At 38.1% G+C, this 12,671-nt stretch overlaps 1 protein-coding gene across 15 annotated transcripts in view; it reads right to left on the bottom strand.

Moving 5' to 3' along the window:
- The window catches only part of SYNE1 (spectrin repeat containing nuclear envelope protein 1), a 292,023-nt gene that overhangs the window by 36,334 nt on the left and 243,018 nt on the right, over positions 1-12,671 (bottom strand). For all 15 annotated transcript variants that reach the window (XM_061378642.1, XM_061378641.1, XM_061378650.1 and 12 more), the window contains 7 exons: positions 9,855-9,949; positions 8,627-8,861; positions 7,703-7,897; positions 4,724-4,849; positions 3,823-3,978; positions 2,265-2,423; positions 1,038-1,204 (listed from right to left, as the gene is read on the bottom strand). In XM_061378642.1, coding sequence (XP_061234626.1) covers positions 1,038-1,204; positions 2,265-2,423; positions 3,823-3,978; positions 4,724-4,849; positions 7,703-7,897; positions 8,627-8,861; positions 9,855-9,949 — 1,133 coding nt within the window. The remainder of the gene's footprint in view (positions 1-1,037; positions 1,205-2,264; positions 2,424-3,822; positions 3,979-4,723; positions 4,850-7,702; positions 7,898-8,626; positions 8,862-9,854; positions 9,950-12,671) is intronic.

The following is a 12,671-nucleotide window of genomic DNA, read 5'->3' as shown; positions in this document are numbered from 1 at the left end:
TGCCCAACTAGGTGTTTTAAAAGACAAACACAAAAATATGGCAAATATACTTTATGTTCAACAACTGGTGATGTATCACATCCTCTGAAACCAGCAGGCTCCTTGACTGTAATGCACCACTTCCTGACTTAATTATTCTGTTAAGAAACATACAGTGTTCATTACTTTAAAATGAACCACTATAACAGGAGGTGGAGCCACCAGGATGCTTCTGCTTACATGAAATTTACTTGCTCCCATACTTACAGATTTCAGAGCACGAGTGCAATAAAACCATATGGAAAAAAAAGAATGGATGAAAATAGATGACAAAACTAAACAAACCCTTTTGCTGCTAACAGGACTAAATTACTACTAATTTATATGTCTTTATATCACAGAAATATAACATATTTGTACATTTTATGAAGTGCAAAATTGTGACAAAATTATTGGGAGAGAGGCTGTAGCACAGCTCATTGGAAAGTACTGAAACAAATAAAGCAATTTTTTCACATATCAAACAACAATCATATATTTCTTCAAGTTATGAAAACTGCTGTTGTATTTTTGACCTTCAGTAAAAAGAAGCTAACCCCAATGTGCATGCATCTACCTGATGTTACTCTTCTCCATCAGTGAAAAAGTAATCAGGCAGAAAACCTAAGGTTTAGTTTAGGAACTGCTTTTCTCCAAATCCAAAACTACAAGTAAACTGTTTTGATTCCTCCACCAATAATTTTTTAGAAAAGCTACATTTACAACCAGTTTTAAGCACTAATCCGAAGTAAGATGTCACTGGAGCAAGGCTAACTAACTCTGACTGCAATTGACCCTGTCATTTCTGCAGACAGTGTTTTGAAATTGACTGTTCTTGAAGAAATTATGTCATGTACAGTACAGTAAAACAGGAATGTGAATTTCACAGAAATGCTTTGATTGTTAAGAATAAACTAATTTCACAGTTAATGATGAAAAGGCAGACAATAAAAAGATTCTAGAATCGTGATGTCTAGCATATTAATCTGTCCCATATAGTACTTAGAAACAAAGTTTACCTGGCTGCAATAAGATCTAGCAGATGTTGCCACCTGTCATTGATCTTGCTAAGTTTGTACTCAATCTCTGATGCCTTACTCTCATGGCTGGCTTTAGCAAGCCGCTCTCCCATTTCCTGGAGCTGGATTTTGCTCTTCTGCGTTACAGCAATTTCCTCTTGATAATCCTGAACAATAAAGAGAAATCAGAAATGGGGTATTTATTCTGAATACACTCTGCTCTACACTACTAAAAGAACCATACACACCAATGTTGCTTTTATGGTGACTAATACAGTAGAGAGACAACCTCTTCAATATTAGATGTGTAACTGTGAACATCTTTATCACGTTACTGACACATTACGGTTTTGACAAGTAGTCTGTGCAGTGGGTGGGGAAATGGCTGACGGGCTGTACCCAGAGGGTGGTGGTGAATAGTTCCTGTTCCAGCTGGCAACCTGCCACTAGTGGAGTCCCCCAGGGATCAATATTAGGCGATGTGAAGAAAGGCTGAGAGAATTTGGTTTGTTGAATTTAGAGAAAAGAAGGCTCAGGGGAATCTTGTCACCATGTTCAGGTATTCAAAGGGTGGCTACAAAGAAGATGGAGACTCCCTTTTTACAAGGAGTCACACGGGAAAGACAAGGGGTAATGAGCATAAGTTACTCCTGGGGCCATTCCAATGGGACACAAGAGGAAGATTTTTCACAATAAGAAAAATCAGCCATTGGCATAATCTCCCCAAGAAAGCAGTGGATTCCCCAACAGTGGAAAATTTTAAGATTTGGCTGGACAGGGTGCTGGGACATGTACTTTATGTCATGCTTTGCTTAGAAAGGTTTGATCCTTGAGGTCCCTTCCAACTTGGTATTCTACAATTCTATGACTGATCAGAAAAACGAAAAAAACAAACCAACCCAAACCAAAAACCAACCCAAACCAAAACATACATATATCTGCTATAGTTCAACTCATTGCAGGCAATTCTGATCTGACATTCAGTAAACCATTTTGATGCCTCTGACTTCGCATTCACTTAATTTTCTGTCTCCTGGCAGGTCCTACCTCAAGAAAGATAGGAAAGGCTGCAGAGCAAGACAACACACACACACACACAGTCTTACTAGAACTTATAAACAGCACAAAGCAAAATATCCATTTCCGCTAATTCAGTATCCTATTTTCAACACAAACCAAGTAAGCAGTTAAATAACAGCATGTAAGTGTATATGCACTGCACTATACCTTTTTAAGTTTCTCAATCATTTCTTCTATGAGGATGTCACTATTTTGAGAAACCTTGCTTTCCATTTGTGTCAGCCATTCACAGAGTTCCTTGTTCTTCTCACTGAAGACAGCCCACTCATTCAGCCTCTCAGTAACTTGTTGTCGACGTAAGGATACCTTAAGACATTTGCAGAGAGTAAATAGAAACAAAATAGTAAATGCATTTAAGAGATGCTTGAAACACTTTGTGCCTCAATGTGAACTCCTCTGGCCCTGCAAAAGTGTTCCAGGCACATACTTGCCATTAAAGCAAACTGGAGATGATCTTAAGATCCTTTCCAACCTTAGCCATTCTATGATTCTCTGAAATTGCTATAGCAATGGTACCATGTCAGACTGTGAATAGTAACAAAGATGGACACTGAAATTAAAATAGTACCAGTGTGAGCAACAAAGCAATCTCTCCAGTTTCAGGCACTTGTAAAATTACTTACTTCCTCCCTACTGTAATCCGCATCATTTCTGACCTTATATCAGCATTTCAGCTAAGATGAAGTCTGCATCCGCCCTTTCATCAACAAAAGCGATGTGCTCTTTAACTCCCATGTTAGGTTTAACAGGGCATACATGCCATCTCACATTTCACTTTTGCGGTTCTAAACTTCCTGGCAGCTTTCCGGATATGAGCAATGGTTGAACGAAGTATTGCACTAGGTTAAATCCTGAAACAGTATGCACAAAACTAAGACAAAACCTTTTTACTTGCCTCCCTCCTTTACCATAAACATACATGCAGTGACTGCACCATAGTTTTAGATGTATCTACACTGGCTCATTCAAATGCAACTCCCTCGTAATGAGTTCTGTGCTGTTAATTGTGAAGCATTTTTCCTGCTTTAGGAGTGGTTTTGAAGCTTTCACAGGTACCTTACATGAGATAACTATTTCAAAGTTAGCCCTGGTACATCTGGACTGTAATCTCTATTTAACCACAGAAATAACATGAGGATAATCTGAAAAGCTGTGTGAGAGAGACTCCACTACCTGGATTTCTAAGTGCAAAATGGAGGAAAGAAGCACACTAATAGCATGTTTCACCTGAAAATTCAAACAATACTCTTCATTTTGCAGACAAGTCGCCCTCAGACTAACAGAAATGCAGACAACAACATCTAAAGAAGCAGAAGCTACCAGCAGAACTGAAGGTACAACAGAGCTGGGAGGGGACATCCTTTTCGACCACAGCTCCTCCACCAAAACACATTAAACGGTATTACTTCTGTTTCCCCCAGCCAAGCCATGTCACAGTGTAACAACACACAGTATCGCTTTGATGTTTTTTGAAAGCTGCATAAATATGACCTCAGGGCCATGACAAAGTTCAGGAGATCTAGAAATGCTAGCAATAACTGAAGGAAGATTTTCAGCGCTTGTGTTCCCTGATTCAGCACAAGTTGTTTTGAATCTACATGTGCTTTCATGCGTCTTATTTTAGAAGCTGTCACTTGCATTCAGTTTTTCTCCCAACACCTTTGTAGCGTGCATACTCATATCAATATTCAGTAATAGTACTTGCCTGGTGGCACAGCTCCTCCCACTGTCTGTGCAGAAGCTCTATGCGCTCACTGAGGACTGAAACATCATCTGCACTGATATATACAGACAGGGACTCCTTCAGCAAAGAGAGGTGTGCAAGGTCATCTGTCCATCCTTCAACAGCATTCTCCAGCTCCTTAAAAGAAGTTCAGAAGGAAAAAGGACCATTTGCTAACAAATAAAAATCTGAATGTAGAGAAGCACAAAGACAAGCGTTGCTATGCCGCTGAATTAAAGCTCAGAAGCAGACCCACAATTTCAAGCAGACTGTTTCAGCCCCATTTAAACCACCAACCCCACGCATAACAAAATTTTCATTTATTAGAGAAGTAAATCCCCAATAGGTAATATGTCAGTCTTGTAACAAGTCGTCACAAACTAATATACTACTCAAATCTCTAAAGTTCAAAGGTATTTGAGAATTCCAAGTACTGGCTTGGACTTCTCTGTATTGAAAATATTTTCAAGTTGTAATTCATTTCTAAACTGAAAAGAATATAGGATAGAAGTAGTATCTAAGACCTCCCCAGTAATCGCCCCTCAAATAAAAAGCAATAAACCACCAGTTTAGATACCACGAGTTTATATTTTTTGTTAGAATTTCTGTAATGAAAACACATCAGTATTTAGTGCTTCTACACTACTTTTCAGATTCTGTTCTGATTTCACTTTGAGCAGATCTATACTTAACCTGAGGGATTCACATTATAGTGAGATCACTCAGGTATTATGATGACCAAATATTACAGTGATAGTTTCTGTTACAGGGATAGCTGACTGATTTGCACATCGCTAATGTGAAGCCTATAAACAATAGAAGAGGTTACTGCATGAAGGCAGGCAAAGATAAGACAACTGTCAACAGAGAACAAGCGCTTTACCTTGCAACGAATCTGCTCTGCATGCAACTCATCATGGTGTTCTGGTAAAGGCCAAGAAAGCTTTTTTTTGAATGATCTTAGCTTCTCCAGGGAGTCTGCTATTCCCTTTTCAGATTTTTCCCAGTCCTGCAGGCAGAAGGTTTATTAGATTTCCATTCAGATCTGGATTACACTTGTATCAGTTGATTTGCCTAACTAACCACTCAGTGGTGAAAACTTTTTCATAACAACAACATGCCCTGAAATCCCCCTCTAAATAATACTCATAGTCTCAGAGCTTGAGTCATGTGTACAACCATCAATTTCTTTTGTGTGTAGGTTTCTGTTAGAAGAAACGCACAAGCCAATACCTCTTGTTATTACAATGTTGTCTAGATCCAACTCCATTCTTTCAGAAAAAACATCTCCCTGCCAAAACTATTTTCCACTTCCTTTCTTGCATGCCTGTATTAAACATGCCACTGTTATTTGACAAAAGCTCCATTCAGGTGCATTCAGAAAAGAAAAATGGCTTGGAATACTGCAAATTCAGGTCAGACTGAAGTACCTGCAGTATCTCCTCAAAATAATGATTTCAGCAGCTGTACCCAGCTTTAGTGTTTGTATACTTTCCAAAATTTTTAATGTGTCCAATGCAATCAAACCATATCAATCATTTGCCAAGTTTTATATGCCTCACCTAGATGTTAAAACCTAGTAAAAAGGTACTCACAGACAGAAAGGTCTCTCAAAAAACCCATCAGCCCAAAAAGAATGCCAGCTGAGTGATAACCAGAAAATATGGAACTTGTTTCTCTTAGTCTTCTGTTTCAAGATATTCTCCTTCTACCACTGCCTTTCTATTTCTCTCCTCCCCTCCTTTCCATATCTATGCCAGTATTTCATGATCATCTTCAGGATAGAGAATTACAAATCACAGGTCTTGCAAAAAAACTCTTTTTAGTGTCTTCTTTCTTCTCTCCTTAATAAGTATTATGACCTTAGGTGACAATAGTCTGTGATTTTCTTACTGCAACACATACCCTTCTAGAATATACACGTGTTTACAACCAAGGCAGCATAATGTAATGAAGACTTGCTATCTGTGAGATGATTTATGCAATTTGTGTGTTAATTTACCTACTTTATCATCTTCAATCATTAAGTTTCATATTTTCATTTAGACATAACACTACAGAAACTTCAGTCTCTCTAAAACATCCTGACATAATTCCGCCATTAGAAGCCATGGTATGATGAACAAAGCTTGAAAAAGGAAGAAAAGTTTACTTATCTGAACTTTTCCAAAATAACATTTTATTTTCTTGCACTGCTTGATTCTTGCTATTTACGAACAAACCTAAAATGTCTGTAATTCTGTAATTCTATCAGACCATTGAAACTACTCTAAAAGGACTTGTCTTATTCTATTAACACATGCAAGCCCAATTTTCATTATCCTCTCTAGAATGAGTAACAGGGAAAACCAAACAGACCAAATTTAAATTCCAGCCTATCATCCTTAGTACTTAAAGTGAAGATAGCACACATTCTGGACATTGCTTACATCAAAACAAAGTTCAGGTCTCCCTTCTCCAAGATTCCAGGATTTTGTCTAAACCAGTAAATACTCAAGCCACTGGAAGGAAACACAGACTACTACATTGCTAGATAGATCTTAACACTGACATGTAGAAGGAATAAGGCAGGTCTAATTTTCAACACAGTATTGTGGTGGGTTGACCCCGGCTGGATGCCAGGTGCCTACCAAAGCCACTCTATCACCTCAAACTCCCCCCACCTCCCCAGCTAAAGAGGCAAGAGAAAATATCACAGAAGTCTCATGGGTCAAGATAAGGGAAAGATCACTGACCAATTATTGTAATGGACAAAACGGACTTAACTTGGGGAAATTAGTTTAATTTATTACCAATCAAATCAGAGTAGGATAATGAGAAATAAAACCAAATCTTAAAATACTTTCCCCCTGTCCCTCTCTTCTTCCTGGGCTTAACTCTACTGATTTTTTCTATCTCCTCTGCCCACAGTGGCACAGGGTGTCAGGGAATGTGGGTTCTGGTCAGCTCATCACATGCTGTTTCTGATGATCCTTCCTGCTCAGGAGGACTTCTCATACTCTTCCCTTGCTCCAGCATGGGGTCCCTCTCAGGAGACAGTCCCCCACCAGTCTCTCCAATGTGAGTCCTTCCCACAGGCTGCAGTTCTATATGAACTCTTCCCCTGTGAGTCCCTTCCAATAGTGCAGCCCTTCAGCCACAGACTCCAGTGTGAGTCCCTTCCATGCGTGCATCCTTCAGGCACAGAGTGCTCCAGTGTCACTCCCCCACAGGGTCACAGGTCCTGCCAGAAGCCTACTCCAGTGTGAGCTTCCCATGGGGTCATAGCTTCCTTTGGGCTCTTGCTATCACATATTCTCATTTCTTTCTCTAGCTGCAGTTGATGTAGCACAGATTTCTCCCCTTACCTCTTCTAAAAAAAAAAAAACTATTATCTCAGAGGTGTTACCACCATTGCTGATGGGCTCAGCCTTGGTCTGTAGTAGTTCCATCTTGGAACTGTCTGGCACTGGCTCTATTGGACATGGGGAAGCTTCTGGAAGCTTCTCAAAGAAGACACCCCTGTAGACTGCCACCACCAAAACCTGGCCATGCAAATCCAATTTCAAGTATGTATAAAAATTAATCATCACTGTGCAAAATAAAACACATCTTTGCTCTGTGTTGAAAATAGAACTGGTAGAATTATCCATTATTGGTGGAGTTCTGGAAATATTAATTTAAAAGATAACAACCAATATACAAGCCTGCTATGAAGTACTACCACTCCTAGTTTCAGAGGTGGTGAAAAGAAATTGTGAATTTGTGTAGTGTATGTGCAATTCCTGGATGTGTGCTTATCCCTTGAGAATGCTTTTCTTCATCAGGACTTACAGTGAGGAAACACGAACTTGCTGAAGTACAGAAGAAATTACACACTTACTTTCAGTAGTAAGGCAAGCTGTTTCTTTTGTTGCTCCAGCTGGGTGCTAGCTATCTTCCAGCGCTCCTGAATTTCAGTAAGCTCTGTCTGCAGGGCTGCCTCAGCTTCACTGTCAGCAGAGAGCAGCAGTTGCTTCCCAGCTTCCACAGTGAGGATGTAACTCCCTTGCTGCCTTAGGAGAACTTTCTCTTTAAGCTGAAAATATTAACAGTTTTCTGTCACTTTAATTATTTTAAAATTAAAATTTTTAAAGAAATTATTTTTATTTCATTTTAATTATAATTAGGAATTCAGTATAATTCCTTCTCAAGCCAATACTTTAAAAGATTGCAAACCTTGGCTTAAGCAGGAGCTACTGCCCAAACTCTTTATCCTAACCTGCAGCAGACCTTTAGAAAATGTCTCGAAAGATAAAGACATGAAAGACTTCTTTCTGCCCCGCAATATCAGTATCTCAACTGCTCTTAAAGAGAAATAGTTCCTCTAGAGACTATTACTCTTATAAGCATTATTATCATATGTACCATCCAGCCAAAAAGCTTGAAGACACCAAGCTACTAAACAGATATTGTTAATCTGTTCACATGTACGTATGACATTCAAGGTATCCTTTTTAATTAGGTAGAATACATTCCTCAAACAGGACATCACTTTTTTTTGTTTTTTTTTCAAGACAGTTTCAGTGTGATATTAGCTACAAAGCAAAATCAGAACAAATAAGCCTCAAGCGAGAGGGTCCAGTAAGGTCTTCATGTTCTTTGTGAACTCCAACTTCCAGTTCCAAAGAAGAACTAACATCCAACATTACTTTCTGCAAAGCAGACAGTTTTAATCAAATACACTTAAAAGAATTTTTTAAATTATGAAGTCTGTAAAGAAGGTGGGGATTTTTTTTTCCTCTTTCTTCAAACATACAGGACATACCTGAACTTCATCCAGTAGTGCTCTGGCTTGCTGCAATGGGATAGGAACATTGCGTAGCCCACTCACAGGCTGACAGGATATTTCCACCAGCCACTTGCGCAGCTTCTCTGCCATCTCCCTATAACGTTGCCACTGGTGAATCTGGCTGTCAATGATCCCCCTCCTCTGCTGTACCCGGCGAATTACTCCTTGCCATTGATTACTTAAAAGAGTCAGCTTCAGATTAAATTCATCCCTAATATAAACAGATAAAGATACATAGTAATCTTCATACTTTGGTCTATTTTTTAATAAAATAAACTGAAGGGAAAGGGAAGATGTTTTCTGGCTGTCAGTCTCACTAGGAGAAAAGCACTGAAGTCTCATGAGATCTGACTGAGGATGAGAACTTCACACTGCATGTACTGGGAGAACTAAAAGGTTCCTATTATTGAGACATTAAAAAAAATAATCAAACCTTTAATATCCAAAACTCTTCCACCTTCTCCCCAGAAATATACAAAGAAAACACACAGATTTTGTCTGTTTGGATTAGTCAAATTCATAGTAAATAATGGAGATTGCACAATTCACCCCCAGATTTACTACTCAGTTCAAAGCAGGCATAAGATACACACAGCAATAACAAAATTCTCACATATCAATGAACAGCTCATCTTATATTAGGACCATGATACCCTTAGCAAATTCAGTGCATATGCACAAGCGTGAAGCCACTGGTGTTTCACTGAGCTTCATCCATTTCATCATAAGTGTCTAAAATAAAATCTCAGCGATGCATTCCTATTCCATCACATTTAGGCTGTAGGTCTTCTGAAATGGCAGTAGGTAATCCTCTTGATAGAGGGAAATCCCCAGCTAGATACATCATGTGTAACTCACTACATCTGTTACTGCAGGCTCCTTTGCTGAAAGTAACATTTTTAAAGTACATCAAAATAGACATATGTGTAATGTGCTTGATAATCCAAGCCAAATCTTTGTCAGAGAAGCAGCCTCAAAGCTGTTGTATTCCCAAATGCCACATTCACATAACCCATCACATCCTACAGAACACTGTCTTATTTAAGAACTCGCTAATTAATAGCTTAACCACAGCTATAGTAAATTCTATTTGAGTAGAGCATGATCTGAACACTGACATCTGCTACCTTCTGTTTGGAGGTCTCCCACTAGTCTAAGTATTACTTCACATAACCAGTGAAAGTAACAGAACAGGAATGTTTACCTGTCATCCACCTGTCCTTGTTCTAAAAGGTGCTGGCCATCAGAGATAATTGAATGCAAAATCTGCTGGCGGCTGAACATCTCTGCCTGGAATAGCTGTCATGCAGGAGACAAGGATGTTAAAACAAGATTTTATATTGTAATTCAAAACCAAGATTTTATTATTTAGTTTAAACAAACAACACACTGGTAAAAAAAACAGAAAACAAAACCCAGGTATTTACTCTTATTTCAAATTAGTTCAATGGGAGTTTTGTCACAAACTTCAATAGAAACTTTTAAAAATATAACTTGTGGAGTTACTTGGCAGTTCTAATAATCATTAGTAGTTCCTTGAGATTTAAATTAAAACTATTAAAAAGCTAAATGATATCAATAGAAGGTATGTTTTATTCTCTAAATAAAATTGTGTGATTTGCACTACAATTTACAACAAAATTCAGATAGGGTATTAACTCCATGGACAGAAAGGGCACTTCTTATTTTCTGACATGTTTAAGAACATTACAGTCATTTGCCTTGTTAAATTGAATTTATGCACATATTTTGTGTGATAGTGTTACACAAACTTTGAATACAATTTTACACTGCCAAAAGAACTTGAAATGACATAGAAATGGTCAGCCATGTGTAGAAGCTAAAAATCACTTTTCTGCTTCTTCCAATTTTTCCAATTTGTTTTCCAATTTTCCCCATCAGTCACAATAAATTTTCACAATTTTTGTAAAACTCCCTTACTTTTTTGTAAAACTCCTTATTACTTAAGATAAAAAAATACCTAAGTGCTACTTAGACAAGTATGATTTAAATACTGCTTAAATTTACTTTTAAAAACATATTTTCTTTTAGTAATGGACCATGTCTCTAGATAAGGTTGTTCAGGAACCTTAGGTAGATGAATGTACAACCAGGCATCCGCTCAGGAGTAGATCGCCTCCGTGTTCAAAAGGTTTTCAGAGAGATTAAACAAGAAAGAATACTGGTATGAAGCTTGGGATTTTTTCTTTTTTTTTCTTTTGTAAGGGATGGTGTTAGCAGTTGACAGAAGTTTACCCTTGCCTGAACTGAGAGCCACTATTGTCCAAATTGAGATTACACTCTACTTATTTGTCTTTCCACCAGTTTCTGATGTACCTATCCCTGCATCTGCAACTGCCAGCAAAATAATACCCATTGCCACCTGCCCAATTAATTCTTCAAGCACACTGTATATAGTTAAGGACTTCTAGATGACAGACTAATTTTTCAAATGGAATTTTGCCTCTCTGAATCACTGAGTTAATTTTGAAAATGTTGCCCAGGTCATAAATTCTCCACTAGAAAGAAATAATGTTGTCTAATTTCCTTGCAAAAATACTTGATAGTATTCTTTGAATACCTTGGCTTTTATGAATGACTGAGCCTGAATTAGAGGGAAACTAATTGCTCTATTATCTCATGAACAAAACCACAATACTGTGGGGCTGAGAATTTCAGAAAGCTGAGCAAGAAGAAAGAAATTGTACTTCCTGACATATCTACTTCTGTCAAGTTAGAGAGCATGGATGAAGACCAGAAGACAACAACATCCACCAACTCTGTCGACAGATTGAGACTGAACAGAACACAACTGGCAAAATATAAAAAGCCAAAGCAAAACAAAATCAACCCCCAAAACCCAAGCAAAAGCAAAAACAAACAAAAAACCCCACCAAATCCTCAAAAGCGACAATTTTAGTATTTCTTGAATAGAATGGGTGAAAATAAGATTGTCAAGGATAAGGAACTCTGCTTAGAGTGGAGGTATTCAAGCCCTACCCAAAAGCAGAGATTTCTGTCAACATCCACTTGGTCTCTGCATGTACACTGTACTTAAGAGGCATACCCCATTATGTAGGACCACTTGCCACCCCTATTTATTCTTATATGTAGATCAGTATGAAACACAGAAATGGAAATTCAAAGAAGAAAAGTTGGGCAGGTGCTGGAACACATGATGTTGGCTTGCAAAAATCTGGAGAACTGCACTAGAAAGACTGTGAGATCATCTTGAGAGACTTACCTGATGCAGATGCCAGTGTTACTGTATGATATTTGAAAAAGGCACCACCCCCATATTGCTGGTTTGTGAATTTCAGTGGCAAGTTATTTCTACCTAAGGCCACTGAGGTAGCTGGGTTTCTTTTTGTATAAACATCAGCAAAATTATGAGTCAGCAGTGGAAAGGTGGTTAACAGAGCTGGAGGCAATGTCAATATCAATTCCAGTAGCACATGTGGAAAAAGAGTTATTATCTCATTATCTTGAAAAATACAACACAAAAGAATCTGGAAATTAATCTCCAGAAGTTTAGATTTGGCTCTTTCAGTTGTGAGGAGTGGGAAGAAAATTCTTCGTGACTATTAGGAGGCATTGCAAAGAACACTGAGTACTGAAGATATTTAGATTACATAAAATGCAAAAAAGCTTTATTTAAAAAAAATGTGCCTCAGTAACACTCATCTGAGCTATGTGCTGAGATCAAGGTTTCAAGAGAGAACTAAGCTGAGATCTCACGACAATTAAATGCTGAATGATTGCCACTAACCCCTTTAAAAAATTATAGACATGACCGAATGCAACAATAGTAGGAAATTATCCACTTAGTAATTATTTCTGGACATTCAAATCTCAAACACATGGCATGTCTCAACTTGCAGAAACTGTCCAGTTAATGCTAGCAGCACTGAGAGGAAATAAAATTTAGAACATTTGTGAAAGCAAAGACGGTTAAATGCTAAAGTTAATGTATACTAAAGCAACCAAAAATGGTTGTGAATTACTTTCGGTGTCAGACATT

Source organism: Neopsephotus bourkii, unplaced genomic scaffold (genome assembly GCF_033783945.1).
Source record: "Neopsephotus bourkii isolate Nb327-2 ecotype Australia unplaced genomic scaffold, CSIRO-AGI_Nbou_v1 NB_1767, whole genome shotgun sequence".
Taxonomy (NCBI): domain Eukaryota; kingdom Metazoa; phylum Chordata; class Aves; order Psittaciformes; family Psittacidae; genus Neopsephotus; species Neopsephotus bourkii.
The sequence above is the reverse complement of the archived record's forward strand: the minus strand, read 5'-3'. Positions and strand labels throughout refer to the sequence as shown.